Consider the following 16,834-nt stretch of genomic DNA (forward strand, 5'->3'; position numbering starts at 1 on the left):
ATGGTTGGTAATGTGTGTTATTGAAGTAATAGTTTTTAGGGTTAGTAGCATTCATTTCTTTTTCAAGTATTGTATCTATATTTATAGAACCCATACTTAAAGGGTGAAAGAATATTTATTTCTGAATTTTGTACTTCATTTATTAATAAATAATCAATGAATTTTTAACGAGTTATTTATTTTGAAGAGACATGACAGCAAAAAAAAATAAAACGGAAAATCAAATTCTATTTATAAATTATAATTACACATCGTTCTAAGAGTATTTTAAAATATCACATAAAAGATAATTAGGATAAACTATTATTTATATGTAGATATCAACAAATATATATATATTTCAACTTTTATATATGTATATATATTTTACAAATTTTAAGTTACTTCATATAACAATTTGATTCATTATTATGTGATTTTCTTACGACAGAGTTTGATAAAAAAAAATAATAGTAATCATCATTATCTAATATATCAAATTAGTATTCTTAGTTCTTTTCCGCCCTTTAGGAGCGTCGTGAGTGAATATCATTGGAATGAGTTTGTGTTGTAGGAGGAGAGGTTATCGAGAATGGTAGAGATACCCTTTGGATGATCTCACCAATACAATATAACATAACTAAATGTAAACTAAGCATTCATTAGTTATGATAATCAAAACTAAACTAAGTGACAATTTAGGTCCTATTTGATAATCTTTTTTATTTTGAAAATTAAGCTTATAAACACTACTTTTACGTTTTAACTTTTTCTTTTGTTATCTACCTTCTACCTATAGTTTTAAAACTAAATTAAACTTTAAAGAGAAGATTTTTAAAAACTATTTTTATTTTTAAATTTTGGTAAGAATTCAACCATTTTCATATTTAATAATGATGTAAATTATTTTAGGATATAGAGAATAAATAAACTTAATTTTGAAAAGAAAAAAAAAAAAAAGACGACTTTACCAGAGAAAGGTTTAGTAATTTAGATTTTGTTTTTCAATTTCGTTGTTGTTAAAGTTATTAAAGAAGTGTTTTTATTTTCTTATTTCAATGAAAAGCTTATATGCTTTTCCCGCACAAAAAGACTTTCACTACATCATAACTCATGAAGATGACTTCTTTTTTTTTTGTTGGCTTTCCATTTTTTTTTCTAAAAAAGAAGAAAAAAAGAGAGAGAAAATTTATTTGTGTAATATAATTTTTTTATGGTTAAGAAAATTACTCTTTTTTTTATGCCATGTAAGAGATAATATAGACATATATATATTCCTTACTTTCATATTCAGGAATATTCATATAACAAGAAATAGCTAACATTCATATATTCAACTTTAAGAAAATATTATTGATGTCTTAATCAACTATACTTTATACGTAGCATAGAGTTAAATTTGAAATATAATGCAATCGTGAAAAAGAATCATGAAAAATGTGTAGTTTACAAATTATTTTAGTAAACGAATAAATTTTTTCATATATTTTTTTAAATCTTAATAGGAAGAGTAAAATAAATTATAAAAGGTGCATTCCAATAACAGAAAAATTTATACCCATTTTCTCAAAATAATTTGATACTTATTTTTCCTAATTCTTTTTCAAATTCTTTTCAAAATTAAGTTTATTTAAAATAAATAATTGATTTCCATTCTAAAAAAAATTTATTTAAATATTTTCAACCGTATAGAATCAATATTAGAAAAACGAGACTATAATTTGTTCGTCGATCTTTCATATATATATATATGTAAACTATTAAATATTAACTCGTCATGTTGTCATGTTTTAGATTAATGTGACCCAATAAAAACGTTACATTAACCAAATAATGACCATATCTTTCATTTTCTTAGATTACAATTGATGAAGTTTGAAACACTACTTTTTATTATTATCATTTTAAAAAATATCAATTTATACTCTTAAATTTTTTTTAAAAACTCAATTTATTTTCATATGAACTAATAATGTTATCAATTGAAATCATATATCATTGTAAGTGTATCAACCTACACTCTCCATTACCTTCTATTCGAAGAAAAAAACTTGTGTGAATCATCTATGCATTTATTTTAGTCCATTTTTCTCCTAGAATCGTCTATGCATTTACTTTGTGTAAGTCGATTATCGAAAAAATGTAAACATGTTTGAAAATCACTAAATTAAGAATGATGTTCAATTAGTATAATATATTGTAATTAATTAAGATAATTAAAATTGATTGGGTTGCAAATTTTTTTAAAAAAGTTTAATCAACTCAAATCACAAGTTTCTTCACACGATATTGTGAAGAAAAACTTATAACATTTAAAAAGTTCAAGATTTAAAATCGAAACAATCATTAGAATAGAGTTGCAATTGACATATCTACAACGCCAAATTAGTTTTAAAATATAAATTGATATCTGTCTCATTCTTTTACATAACACAATCCCTTTATATATTACATTGTAAATGTTAATTTTTTACATTCTCCATTGTCTTTATATGGCTATCTTGCGAGAGAAATTTAGGTTAGGTCGTCTATATTTCGAAGAAATGTTATTTGTATTATTATTGTTTATTGAAAGGGGTAGGTGTCCATATCTTTCACACATTACTCTTCAAGTAGTTTAGTATATATATCATGACAAATAGAAATAGTGTGATAGAAAAGGTTAAGCAAATTAGGGTTAGCAACACAAGGGACTTATGGGTCTACCCCTAATTAATTAATATACTTTATCATAATAATCATAATGTATAGTATATTAGTAATTTAAAGGGATAAATCCAAAATTTGTTAGCTAAGAAGAAATTAGGTATAAGATGTAGATATGGGCTCTTTTGTTGCATCGATCATTTTCATATGGGCTAGGTAGGTGTTGTGTGTAATTAATTGTTTAAATTAATACCAATATGCATGGTAATGATATTAGTTTAATATATGTTTGATATATCTCTCATTGTAATGGTATATGTGTTGTCTGCTTCCAAAGAGTTTTCTATTCACTTTTATTTTATTTATTTGTGATTACTCTCTTTTATTCTCTTTTGAAGTACCAAATTATCAATTTTTTGATAACAGTCAAATTAAAGGTTTGTATGAGTTTAGTTCATTTGTTGGAGACAGCAATTCCAATTAATTAGATGAATTGCTTTAAAAACTAAACTCTTAACATGTGAAGAAAATATTGACAAAGTTTATACAATTAACACATTAGACAAGTTTAATTATGCCTAAATAACTCAACAAAGGTAAAAAGAAAAAGAAAAAAAAAAAAAACAGACCCATCACAAAGAAAAAATAAAAAGAAACCAACAAATAGCAATGCGATTTGATTAATCAAAATGGAAGCAACCGTTGACCCATGGTTTTTTAATTTGAAATTTTCCATTAAATACAATGTTGGTTATGAGTATCTAAAAAAATTCCATGATAACAATAGGGAACGATGTTCAAGAATGTGACCTACAAAATAAAGAGAGACTTGCACGTTGTATGCTATTGTGCTACTTGGCACAAGACTCTTATATTTAAGTCAAAAAGTTAAAGAGTGAGAGTTAACTTTCTTTCTTTAAGCTACGATAATAATAACGTATTTATAGGAGGAACAAATGACCTAAGTTATCCTCGATCAAGACGTGGAGGAATGTATGTGTTTGCAAAGGTCAAATACCTTTCCAATGTTCTTTGATCAATTGGACATGCACGACCAACTTTTTTTAGCCCGACCTCAACTATGGTCGAGGTGAAGAACATTAATTAACTCGTAAGCCTTGGCCCAAGCAAACCTTCTTTCCTTGATCTGAATTTTGTTGTTTTTTTTTATCAATTTACGTTGATTGTGTTGTGCAATCCAAAATCACTCATATCAATACTACATAGGATTTTCTATCTCTCATTTTGTCTTAATCTCATGAAAAGTATATATATTATTTTCCCAAGGCACATTCTAATATAATAATAAGACACAATTGGGAATGTAATTTTGGATTAGAATATAACATATTTATATATGTGGTTTTCTTAAAAAGAGAAAAGAAAAAAAGGGAAGAAATGAGGTGGAGAAATTAAAGAGATGTTATGAATATCGATAAGTTAGAAAGGGTAATGCATGTGGGAAATGGACCAATAGAATTATTGGGATATGAAGATATAGGAAGGAAGCATTGTAGGGTTTACCAATTTCCCCTTTTCCCTTTCTTCCTAAATAACCCTACACACTATATCTTCCTCGATTGCATAACACAATATTATTATTCCTTTTCTTTTTCTCCCTTTTTTCAATGCACATAATATTTTACTTGTATTTTATAAAACCTTTATTTTATCATTTGATTCTTTATAAACCTTTTTAAAAAAAAAGAAAGAAAAAGAAATCTTATAATTACTTATAATTTTGTTCTATGTTGTTGGGTTTAGTCTTCTACCTTTTGAGTGATTTTTTAAGGTTAATTATTTTATTTTGTTTGTTTTAATTCTTAAATATTGGAATTACTTTCTTATTAAATATCAATCTAAAAGATAATTGCATTGAGTAAGTTGGTGATATTAAACATTATAAGTTACATGGAGCATTTAAAATTCAAGAAGAAAAGAAAACAAACATTCATGGGTACTGAAAGTTGAGTAAATCTAAACTTTTAGTAATACTATATAAATTTCTAAACCAAGCTTAAAATTTATAAATTACAATTTACATAAAAAGTCGATCTCACAAGAAAATTTTCAAATTAAATATAAATACAGTAATTTTTTTTAGTTTAATAATTATAGGAGTAAAGTATTAAAGTATATATGGAGATTTAATTAAAAATGACTATTAGGGTCGTAGTAAAATGAAATTGAAAAGTGGAATTAAGAAGGTTGACATTATGATTTTAATGTTAATCCTTGATCAAACTTGTTTTAATTAACCACAAATTTCATACAAATTAAACAGGCGAATGTGTTATTTAGATGCGTGTAAAGCACGGACCATTCAAAACGTTTTCCTTCTTGGTCACGCGCTTCGAGAAGGTTAGATGTATACAACAAATATATATATAAGTTTGCAAAATTCTCAAATGGGATAATTCCAAGTAACAAAATGGCCAAATAAATAAGTAAGAAGAAAACTTTTAGATATGGTATAAGGAACAAAAAATATTTATAATATATAATAAAAATTTAGGTAATTTAATCTATAATTTTCTTGAGTGAAAGGTCTTGACATTAAATTACATCTTCTCCCCAAAAATTATTTTTTTTAAAAAAAAAATACTTGTAATTTCCTTACGTTTGGTAGGAGACAATTTTGAAAACTAAAAAAAAAAAAAAGTAGATTTTAGAAATTTATTTTTGTTTTTGAAATTTAAGTTAAGAATTCGATAATTCCCTTTTATTTAAGAAAGTTGTAATAAAATGGTAAGAAGGTAAGAGAAAAGAAACTTAATTTTAGAAAACAAAAAATTAAATAGTTATTAAATATCACCTTATTTGTCTAATTCAAAGTGTAATGTAATTATTTAAAATAATAACAAACAAATAGTTTAGAGAGCTTTTGAAAACTAAAACAATAAGATGCATTCATCTTTCAAATTTTGGAGACTTGAAGAGGTAATTTCCGTAAAAGATGATTTTGTCTCTTTGAAATATGGGTTTTTAAGAATTTATATTCACCAAATTTAAAACACATATAATTATTTGTTTTGTTAATAATTTAACGACGGACTATTTAGAATTTAAAAAGCTAACCAACAATATTTTACAATCATTTTATTTTAACTATGTTAAAGACACTTTCAAAATGAAGGAATAGACTCTTGATTTCTTTGTAATACAAACATACAAACATACTATCAAAATTAATAAATTTGCTAAATTATATATTAATTGTACATGTTGAACAATTATGGGCTCCACCATCATTTTCTTAACATTTCTTTTTTCTTGTTGCCATTACAATTGCCATAGGGCCACATTTCTAATAATAAACAAAGAAATGTGTAGGGCACCTCCACGGATAAGAGAAAATTTTAGAGCATCAAATATCATAGTTTTGGCTTTATATTCAATAGCCTTTCTCTTCCCTTTGTAATTTTATTGTAATGTTAACTAAAAGCTCTAAGGCCCATCGGGCAACTGAAATGAAAGGTTAAATTTGCTTTTGCTTGATACATCATCTACCCACAAAGGCACTGATATTATATTATTATTATTAACCGGTGTTTTTTAAAGCTAAGCATAATGTAAACTTCTAAATTTATGGAATAAAATGTAGATAAGATTCTCAATTTACGAAGAAAATTAAGTATGATGATTTTAGACGGTCAGAAAATTCATATGGCTGCTCCCTTTCAAAATTAGAGAAAGAAATGGAATAAGAAAACAATAATTTGGTTTGAGGCTATGCTGTAAACACAACATTGAGGTGCGTCCTCAGCCTGTTCTACATAGCAAAGAGGGAGATGCCTCGCAGCATCCAATTTAGTTTGATGACACAACTCTTTCATTTCCTTCAATCATAGTACATTTTTTGTTAACTTTCTTTTACCTTTAGTCCAAGCCAATGGGACCTAAAGAAATATGAAGAAAGTGTGGCTAAGCTCAAGCGATTAGAATTTTTCTTCTACATTGACATGGATTAATATATGGGTCTGAAAAATTCTAGAGATACAATTAATAAACACTACTTTGAGTATTTTCCTATGTACTTCTATGTACTATAATTTAAAGGTAGGATCGAGAGAGCAAATGGACATAACATATACACAACAAGACCATTACGAAAAAAGCCGAGTGCCTGCAACAGGAAGGGACTAATCATACTGCCGGAAACTGCACTAAGAGCATGAATGTGGAAAATATCCGCAAGCGGAAGACAGAATCTAATGATACAATTTGTAGAGAAGAAAAGAACAAGGGGGGAGGGGAGAAGTACCTGCTCTAACTTTGTCAATGTACAGAGCATTGCGAGAAGCTACTAGCGCTTTTGCTCACTGAATGTCTTGCCTTCAAAAAAATTCATTTAGCATACGCTCGAGATCCTCGGGTGAATATCTGATGTATTTTTGAGGATTTTTGCCCATTCTCAATCATAGGCCTGCTGCACATGTAGTTTACACATAAATACACACAATTTTATAGATTAAAGTTAGATTATTGTAAAGTGAAATAAATGAGGAACATGCCCGAAACGCTTGATGAAGGATCGGTAAGCAGGCAATAAAACTTCAGCAACTGCCAACCTTAATGACTCTCGCAACTCACTGTCAGGAACTGTCCACTGAGATTGCCGTTGATGAAGCTCTTCAAATTGGATGTTAAAAGTCTTGAACCTATCTTTCACCATAGCTCTTGAAAGTCCACTGCTAGCATCTCCCGAACCACCACCACTACCTGAGGCCTGAACTGTGAGGCACTGCAAAATCTGCAAACAAGAAACAAAAACCTAAGTATGCTAAGCTTACATAGAAGTTCTTGGTTTTCTTGGAACTTAGATAGCAAATACCGAGAAAAAGCTAATATATTATCCATGATCTTCACATTCCCTAGAAAAAGTGTAATAATTGACATTTTAGGTTCCCTCTGGACCTTGTTAAACTAGACATTGTACAATGACAAATCTGAGCTGTGATCGTTATTTTGCCCATCCTAGTGTAAAAAAGAGACAATGAGACATCATTTTAGTGCCCATCCTAGTGTAAATAAGAGAATGAGACATCATATTTATGCGCTGGCTTCAGTTGGCATTCCAAAGGAAAATGAAGAATGTAGAGAAACATTGGCGGATTGGAGCACCCAGAGACATCAAGAGCCTGATGCACGGATCACTTAAAAGTTATGATAGAGTAACAAATAAGTTGTTTTTTTATTAATAAGAATACCAAGAATTTTTATTAAGTAAACGAAAAGGCATGATAGAATAGCCAGTAAATCCTTAATCAAGAAAAATAAACCAACTTTTTCACCAAATTGGTTCCAAGATCTTGATGTAATCCTTGACCCAAAAAGGATCATACCATACACTTCAGAGACAAAGTTCCAATATGGCTAGGACTTTCTCTAACGTTTACCCTTAGAATGATCTATTGCCAGTATTAGAAGTGAAAAGCAAATGTAAAGGATTGAAAGTAAAATGAATTTCACAAGCAGATTTATTTAGGCAACAGGGTATAATAGTTATGTTCAATACACCATAGAACAGATTTCTCTGACTATTTGAACTTTGGGGCAGCAATTTGAGTGCTGAAATAGATTCAATAATCAAAAGATTGAGAGAGAGTTCTCTTAGAAAGAATTGAGTGAACCAAACCTTTGCCCAAGAAATCCGCTTGTATTGATTTGCATGCTGCTGCACAACCCGTCGATGTATCTGCACCCAGTCATCACCCAGCAAATCCTTTGCCTCCGATCTGAGAACTCAGTAGAAAAAACCATTACCATTAATAATAAAATAAATCTTAATCTTTTGATGTACAAGCCAAATACACCACAAACCTTCGGACGGATCTCACTATATAGTGAATATTGTTCATAAGAAATAATTGAGTTAGTGCAGGATCCCTATATTGTTTAGATTTCCCATCAAGATTAGTCTGAAGGGCCTGCATGATTCTTGTAGTTACCACTGCTATCTGAGCATCTGGATCACTAGCGTCAAAATCTTGGAATAGCTGCTTCAAAGTAGATTGGTAGCTGTACATTTATGTTGTTTATGAGAAACATAATTTTGTAGCTATAGGGTATAAAATAGAGATAAAAACAACAGACACGTAATTGCCAGGAGATCATGTGAAAAGGCGCCAATCAGAGACAATGAAGGATTTATAAACCATAACATGTATCAAAAACCATTTCTCATGTTCGAAGGACCCAACAACAAGGAGGGTGAAGAAAAGAGAAAAAGAGAGCCAGAGAAGCTCCTTTGGAGACCATCTACGAACTAAAACAAAATGTTTCAGAGCAGAAAAATAGGTAATAGTTTGAGCCTTTGAGGTAATGACATCAATTGTAAAGATGATTGAGAAAGAGCATGCGTTTCAAGCAAATTGGAAAATGTATAATGCAGGTGTTGTTGCATGGTATGTAGGATGTGGGCCATAGTTTTAGGGGTATGACAAGAAATGTTGAAGTGGAAGCAACAGAAAGTATAACTTACTCAAACAGAAACTTGACGTAATTGATCACATAACTAGTCAAGGGATGAACAGTCCCATCAAGAACTGCCGTTTTTGTGGCATCTTTTTCTACGGCTTCTTCAAAATCAACAAAGGTCTCTTGAGCTGTCTCGGCAAGGCGTGTGGTTAAGCTCAATGCAGAATCCCGCATTTCAATACATGCTTTACTTCCAAAAAGTGTTTCAACCTGCTCTTTGCACGCCAACAAAAAGAAAAATGAAATGTAAAAGAGTAGATATTAGCATTTGCAAGTTGCATTTTTGGAAACATGTTTTTGGTCTTCTCACAAACAAAAGAATAAGAATCTACCGAATGACATCAATTTGCTGTAGCAAACCCAATATTTAATAAGTGGGGTACATTCAAATTCCAATAGTTCATTTTAACTTTAAGTTACCAAACCCATAAAAATACGTAATACAGCAATCTCAACCATAAAAAAAAAGAGGTTACATGCTTAAAAGTGAATCGGCAGTTAAAAGTGTAGTAGACATACAAAAAAAATGGAGTAAAATAAATCATCATGCACATCATTAACTAACAGGAGATCCTTATATCACTAAGTTAAGAGTTCCCACAACTAAAGATAAAAATTGGACCCTAATACTCATTGCATTCTACAGTTTTACTCCCAACTATTATATACATAGATATATAAACACGTACATAGATATACATACATACATGCATGCATACATACACACACACACACACATATATACACACATAGATATACATATATACACATATACTTACATACATGTATATACAGTCTGAACTAAACAAACCAAATGAGAGGGAAAATGTAAAATGTAAACATAAAGAGGGAACGAAGAAATGGATTTCTAGTGGTCGAAAAACAAGTAGAATAAAAATAAATAGATGGGACCTTGTTGCTTTGCAGTCTTTTTATTCGAACACCTAGGATAAACTACCTTGTAAGTTGTATCACCAATAATCTTGTGTTACAAATTAAACTTGACAAAAAAGAGGAAGAAAAAGAAGGATAAAGTTGTACCTCAGACTGCAGTTCTCGCATTATTTCATACATGTCTAAAAGAACAAACAATTTTTCTGGAGATCTCTTGCTTCTGGCAATGGCCTCTCCAAAACTTAGTAGCACTGACACACTGTTTGAAGTCACATCAGCAAAGCATTGATCTTGGAGAGAGTCTGCACCGTCAAAAATTTGATCACAAATTTTCCTTTCCCCAGCAAACAGCAGTTTGACCTTTTTCCAGCAGTGTAAAAAGTTGGGAAAACAATTAAAATAGGACTGAGAATAGATTGATTAAATAACCACAAACAAATATGACACATCCTTACCGCAATGCGCATGTAATGTATCCAGTTCCCAATCTTAGCTTCAAGAGCTTCCCACTGCATTTTCTGGACATCATCCTTGGTAAGCCTCTCAACACCTAATTTCCTAAGACTCTGTTCTAAAACTGAAGCGCGAGTATCCCTGATATAAAAGAAATACTTTATTACATTGATCCATGTTTTGAAGGACTCAGCTCAACAGAAAGTAACAGTATAAGACAAGTAAGACATCATATTTTAAGCAAGCAATCTTTTAACATTTTATCATTCCTTGAACAGCTATTGGCCCATTCATTCTTAACCGTACACAAATATCATTACTTTATCTAGAAACATGAACATGTAAAATACAGAATTTCAATTGGTAGTCGGCGACTCAGCAACTTAGCATCATCAAAAAGACCACATAAAATAACATATTCTCATAAAAAATTATGAACCTACAACTTGTATAAAACACAAAGGAAAAGGAAAGTCTTTTTTAAAAAGGAAAGTTATAGGAGAAACAACCCTCGTATTGAACAAACTAGCATTCAGAATGTTGGCTAGTCAAACACCATCAGAGATGATACCTGTATATTCTAAACAGCTGCTGCTGATGACCAGCCTGAATCATTTGTTGAGCCAAGTCATGCAACAATGGAAGAACCCTGGGCGGAATTAGAGTTGGTGGAATGAAGACGGCAGCTTCTAAGCTTTTGTTCTGTTGGTCAGAGTTAATTTTGCTACCACTATCACCATGGTGTGCAGATGCTGATGATGGACGCAAATTGTTGGGGAGGCAATCAAATAGACGATCAGGTTCCACTGGCTTACTGCAATTATGAAAAGTCCACGTTCATTGTGCTTGTATATCAAGTAATAGTACAACGTGGTAAAAAAATCTTACATTCAATTAAAAACTGCCTAGCTTTTCTACAAATCTAATTATGATAGGACGGCAGCAAATCTGAATAACAAACTTTTGTAAGCTCAATATAACAGCCTAAAGATGGAATAACATTTTAGAATGTAGGATTGACCAAGGTGACCATAGCAATGAGTCCTTTGTTCATTTATCAAAGGCTCCCTTCCTGGACTCGAGTTTGACTCAAAACACGTAGTTGATTTCATGAAGCTTGGTAACCTCTCCTACTAATCTAACTTGCCAGAAATTCCACACCTCTAGCAACATTCTCGAGTCTACATTAATTTAATGCCATGAAACCCCCAACAACACGTCTCATGACTAAGCGTTAGGGATTAATTCCCTTTTTCGTTCTTCCTCTCATATGCATTTACGATAGAAGGCCTCATATCTTTATTCTAATAGAAATTGCAAAAACAAACAATTCTATGAAACCACATAAGAGAAAAATAAAGTAGTTATGAAAAATGTTAACCAAGCATAAGTTGGCAAGATGATTATTGATTTAAATCCGAAACAAGGACGTTTATAACTTTTTTGTCACATATGAGCTTTTCAAACCTTAAACGGATCAAGAATTGCTCTAAGAAAATAAAAGAGAGTCTATTGATGAAGTCTTGGAGAAGTTCAAACAAAAGAACTGAAATCTTTATTCCTTCTATTAAAATCTGAAAACTGTTTAAGAGGAATCTAATTACACATCTATTCAAATCGGTGATTACTTAAAAATAACAGATGCAAAAGATTGTTTTATTTCTTTAAAAAAAGAAGTTGTTACAACAGCTACATAGCACTCTTATTCTTAAAAAACATTATAAAAAATAAAAAAACAAACCTGTAATTTGTTAAAAGCTGTCTGAACTCATCTTCTAGCTTTGAAATGGCTTTAACAAGCAAGTTGCTTGTGTGGATAAGAATAGCTTCGTTACTTTTGAAATTTTTGTTCCCAGTAAAGTAGCGATTTGTGCTTCGTAATTGATCAATTGCTTCCAAGTACATCTCTAAGTCCTCATGTGGTCCCCTGAGTATTTTAGCCTCGGCCTGCAGTTTTCAATTGAAGTAATGTTATCGTTTAGAGACAGATAGTCATGTTGCATAAACTGAAAAAAGTGACGATAATAGTTTTCAAAGAAAAATATGAAACCAAATAAATAGGAAGTCTGTGCCACTTACTGACCCAAATTCTAACATTATAAATTCCCTGGTCAAACTACCAAAACCACCAACTGTTAACAGTCTTTCTTTCATAACAAAATACCATAAAGAAGCACAACCATGTCACAAGAGGGGCATTGCAACAAAAAAGTCGTCCAAATGGTTCAAATAATGCAACAGAGACATGCTTATAACATATATGACATGCAATTTAGCATAGTTCTACTGCCTAATTTTATATTTAGCAATACTATAGAGTGCAGTGAATATATGTTTTTCACAGAAACATTTGTAGACACATATGAAATAGGTAAGTTTATCTTAACTCATTTTGTTTTTAATGATATGGGTAAACTTCTAGTCATAAATAGCCAAAAAACCAGGTGAACATCAGGTTTTAACAATTATAAAAGGCAATGTACTGCCCAATTTGCAGCTACTTTTTTCTCTTTCAGCTACCACTTGATGCCAACCTTTTTTAGTATGATTAGAGAGAAATAAAGCGTGAGAAATAATACTACAATCCGAGACAAAGGTAAATGTGTCGCTCAGTTTGAACCAGAGAAGAATGCACAAGGGTTTCAATTACACTTTTTGTGTCCCACCATGTCCCGACTATTTTTTATCCAAAATGTGCCTCATGGCTCATGCATGTTGGCAATGTTTTTGTACTCAAGGTGGCAGGTGATTAATTTTTTATTATTATTATGTAACAGATATGACTTGTGCTTCAAGTTGTAAACGTAGTGAAACAGAATTCAAGAGTGGTAGAGCGAAGAAAAATGTCCAGATGATGCAAATGGAAACTTTTATGATTTCATCACTCGTCAGCCTATCAAAGTACCCAAACAAACAATCTGAGACGTGAAGCTGCCCTGAAATGCTACTACTATAACACCATCAATTTCACGTAAATTTTCAATACGCAATAATCCACTGAATAATATAAAAACCAATTCAGCAGAAAACTTATAGTCAATTCGAATGCAATCAGTAGCAAGGCATGAATTACGAACACCGCTTGGAGATGATACATTTTATTTCAACTTACTACAATTGCTACTGAATAAAACACATATAATATAAACAAGAAGCAGTAAATCAGAAACCGTGCCTCTTTATTTCCACAAAATAATTAACAAACAAGAAGGTAATAGCTATCAACCTTGCGTGTAAGATCAAACTGAGCCAGCATACTTTCTGCAGCCTTCAATGTCTTGTCAATATTCTCATGCGCCCTCCGAATTGAATGAGTTCTTATCTATCGCATCAAAAACAATAACACAACAGTAAAAACGAAAATACAAACAATTATATAAATTAATTAATTAAAAAAAACACCAATTGTCCGCTTTCCTCGAAATCAATCAAAACGTATCAACACATCGTAAAGCAGATCTCACAAATAACGTCAAATACATAGCATGATCATGTCAACAATAGAAATTTACAAACAGTACGAATCACACAAATAAATTATGAGAACAAACAAAACGAAGTCTAATGAATTGCATTTCGGAAATGGTAGAAAGCAAAGCACCTGAGTGGGGCGCATTGCGGTTTCGAGGGCGGAGAGACGGTAGTCGAAAGAACCGAGAATGGAGACCATGTTCTCGGTGACATTCTGGCTCTTCTGAAGCGACTCTCGAACAAGTGCGGCTCTCTCGGTGAGAATTTCCATGGCCTGTGGAACTCCCATAGGAGATGGAATGTTTATTTTGGGAACCAATGTGGTATGGTGGTTGGGGAGAGAAGAGCTTGATGGAGAAGAAGGCGATTGATAAACAAAATTTATTCAGCCACGGGAAGCTTCTATTGCCTTTTTCAGGTCTCCCGTCAAAATGCAAAGAGGAATTAGAAATGAAGTTTGTTATGAAAAAGCTATTCGTTGTCAGAACATGGGCCCTCTTTATATACCTACGGTTCACCGTAAGTGGGCCCGGTTTGAAACCCGCGAAATTTATTCGGCAAAATCGGTTTTTTTTTCTCTTTCTTCTTTTTCTGTAATAAAAATAAGAATCGGTTTTCTTTTTTTCCAATGACTTTAAATATTCACTTTCACATGTTTTTGGTAGGTCGTCGTTCATACAAAAACAGTCGTTATATTTCATCTTGATCATCTAGTACTTTGTAAATAAGTTGCATGCACCACTCTCCATCTTATGCCTTCCTTTATTAACTTCTTATTTATTTTCTAGTCACGTTTTCGATGTCAGATTTTTATAACTATAAAAGTTGTTTTGATTTAACATTGATGTTGTTGTCTTTTTCAATGGACCTAGGGGCAGTGATCCAAGACAATCATGATTCCATTGTGGTGGCTCAAGCGTTGGTGTGTGATGGGTTTTTGTTGAGCACTGAGGCAGAGGAATTGTGCACTCTTCTCAAAGGTTTCTTGCTGAGGCGTTGGGCTTATACAAATTGCGTGTGTGTCAACCTTTTTTTTTCTCTCCTCTTGGAGTTAATTATGCTGAATCTCTTCAATTACGAAAAGGGCTTGAAATGCTTGATTTTCGTTACGTTCCAAATTTCCAATGATACATGCAACGGTGTTGCCAACAAATTGACTAAAATTGGGCTTTTTTCTACTTACTCTTGCACTTGGATGGATAGTCATCGTCTTCGCTTGACACAATTCTTGAACATATGAGATGGGATCTCATATTTTGTATCTCTTACCTTACAATAACCGTTAAGAAAATGTTATTTGACATAATATGAAAACCATAGCATTTGTTATTTCAAAATAAATATATAAGATCACTTAAAAGTTAAGTTTTCTATATTGCTTAAAGGAGGTATTCAATACTTTTTTAAAAGAAAAATAGTATTAAATATTGAGCATGATCGGTAGCTAGATCTTCCATTAGAGGTAATATTAAGTGTTGTGCTTGTTTTTTTAGTCAAATTTTCAAGTAGCATATTAATCGTAATTCAATTGAAAGAGACGCTAATCAATGTTGTGATTATTGCATGAGATGGAACTGTTTGTCGACCGTAGAAAGTAGTTAGCTTCAACAAAAGTGTAGGAGGAAGTGATATTGAAGTAATAGTCTTTACAGCATACAAAAATGGTTGGTAATGTGTGTTATTGAAGTAATAGTTTTTAGGGTTAGTAGCATTCATTTCTTTTTCAAGTATTGTATCTATATTTATAGAACCCATACTAAAAGGGTGAAAGAATATTTATTTCTGAATTTTGTACTTCATTTATTAATAAATAATCAATGAATTTTTAACGAGTTATTTATTTTGGAGAGACATGACAACAAAAAAACGGAAAATCAAACTCTATTTATAAATTATAATTACACATCATTCTAAAAGTATTTTAAAATATCACATAAAAGATAATTAGGATAAACTATTATTTATATGTAGATATCAACAAATATATATAGATAGTAGTCTATCTCGATATATTATAGTCTATAATTGATAACATTCATACTTTACAATATTACATACATATTTAGTTTCATTTTGTTATTTTTAAATTAGTCATAACTTTATTTCTTTCATTTGATTTTATAAGATTCTTTTTACTATTTAGATTCAATTTAATTTGAAATTTTGTAATAAAACAAATTTATTTGTTCACATTGGTTTATCATTTTTTTTTAAGAATTAAAATTTTGTAAAAAAATAAACATTTTTTTTCTTTTGATATTGGTTTATCATTTTTTTTTACAAATTAAAATCAACAAAAAAATTTGTCGAAAAAACTAAACTTTTTTCTCTTTAATTTTTTTCGAAAAGCCATAATGAGTGACGTAAAACCAATGAACGATGCGGGCCCATGATATGGGCTATTGTCTAACTAACTGGGCTGAAAATATGGGCCGTCCTCCATAGATACGACGTCGTTTAGTAGTGTGTATAAATTGAAAATTTAAAAAGTGGAATTGGAAGCCTTTCTCTATCAGAGCCAGGTTTCGATCCTGGGACCTGTGGGTTATGGGCCCACCACGCTTCCGCTGCGCCACTCTGATTTGTTGTTTATAAAGAGAGAAATAAATTTTCATATGTAAATAAAAATTAATTTTCCTTCCTTTCTTCCTCCATTTTGAAGTGAACTAAAATAAATACTTTTCCTTTCATATTTATAAATAAAAACCGAATTCTTATACTTTTTTGTAAGACTAATACAACAAAATTATTGAGACAAAAAGGAAACATTTACCCTTTGACAATATATTATTTATAAACCAATCAATATTAGACTATTATGTTTATGGCATAAGATTGCTAATACTTTTATTGTTAATTGATTTTAAGATAAAATATCATACTAACAAACATAATATGAAACCCTTAAAAT

General features: G+C 30.8%; 1 protein-coding gene and 1 non-coding gene across 2 annotated transcripts; both read right to left on the reverse strand.

Moving 5' to 3' along the window:
• Positions 1–6,972: 6,972 nt before the first annotated feature.
• Positions 6,973–14,379, reverse strand: LOC105436018 (exocyst complex component EXO70A1). The gene is made up of 11 exons (XM_031887039.1): positions 14,054–14,379; positions 13,679–13,774; positions 12,194–12,399; positions 11,024–11,266; positions 10,455–10,593; positions 10,147–10,359; positions 9,110–9,315; positions 8,449–8,646; positions 8,264–8,363; positions 7,140–7,378; positions 6,973–7,054 (listed from the first exon to the last, which is right to left on the reverse strand). Exons 1-11 carry the CDS (start codon positions 14,210–14,212, stop codon positions 6,973–6,975), a joined length of 1,881 nt encoding a protein of 626 aa, XP_031742899.1. The 5' UTR covers positions 14,213–14,379.
• Positions 14,380–16,433: 2,054 nt separating this feature from the next.
• Positions 16,434–16,505, reverse strand: TRNAM-CAU. The gene has a single exon. It is a non-coding gene; the product is annotated as a tRNA-Met (tRNA).
• Between the last annotated feature and the right edge of the window lie 329 nt (positions 16,506–16,834).

This window comes from Cucumis sativus, chromosome 6 (genome assembly GCF_000004075.3).
Source record: "Cucumis sativus cultivar 9930 chromosome 6, Cucumber_9930_V3, whole genome shotgun sequence".
Lineage (NCBI taxonomy): Eukaryota > Viridiplantae > Streptophyta > Magnoliopsida > Cucurbitales > Cucurbitaceae > Cucumis > Cucumis sativus.

Coding starts and splice junctions, on each gene's coding strand:
- LOC105436018 (XM_031887039.1), bottom strand. CDS start 14,212: ATGGGAGTTCCACAGGCCATGGAAATTCTCACCGAGAGAGCCGCACTT. Junction 12,400..13,678: donor AGTTTGATCTTACACGCAAG/GTTGATAGCTAT, acceptor TGAAAACTGCAG/GCCGAGGCTAAAATACTCAG. Junction 8,647..9,109: donor TACGTCAAGTTTCTGTTTGA/GTAAGTTATACT, acceptor ATAAATGTACAG/CTACCAATCTACTTTGAAGC.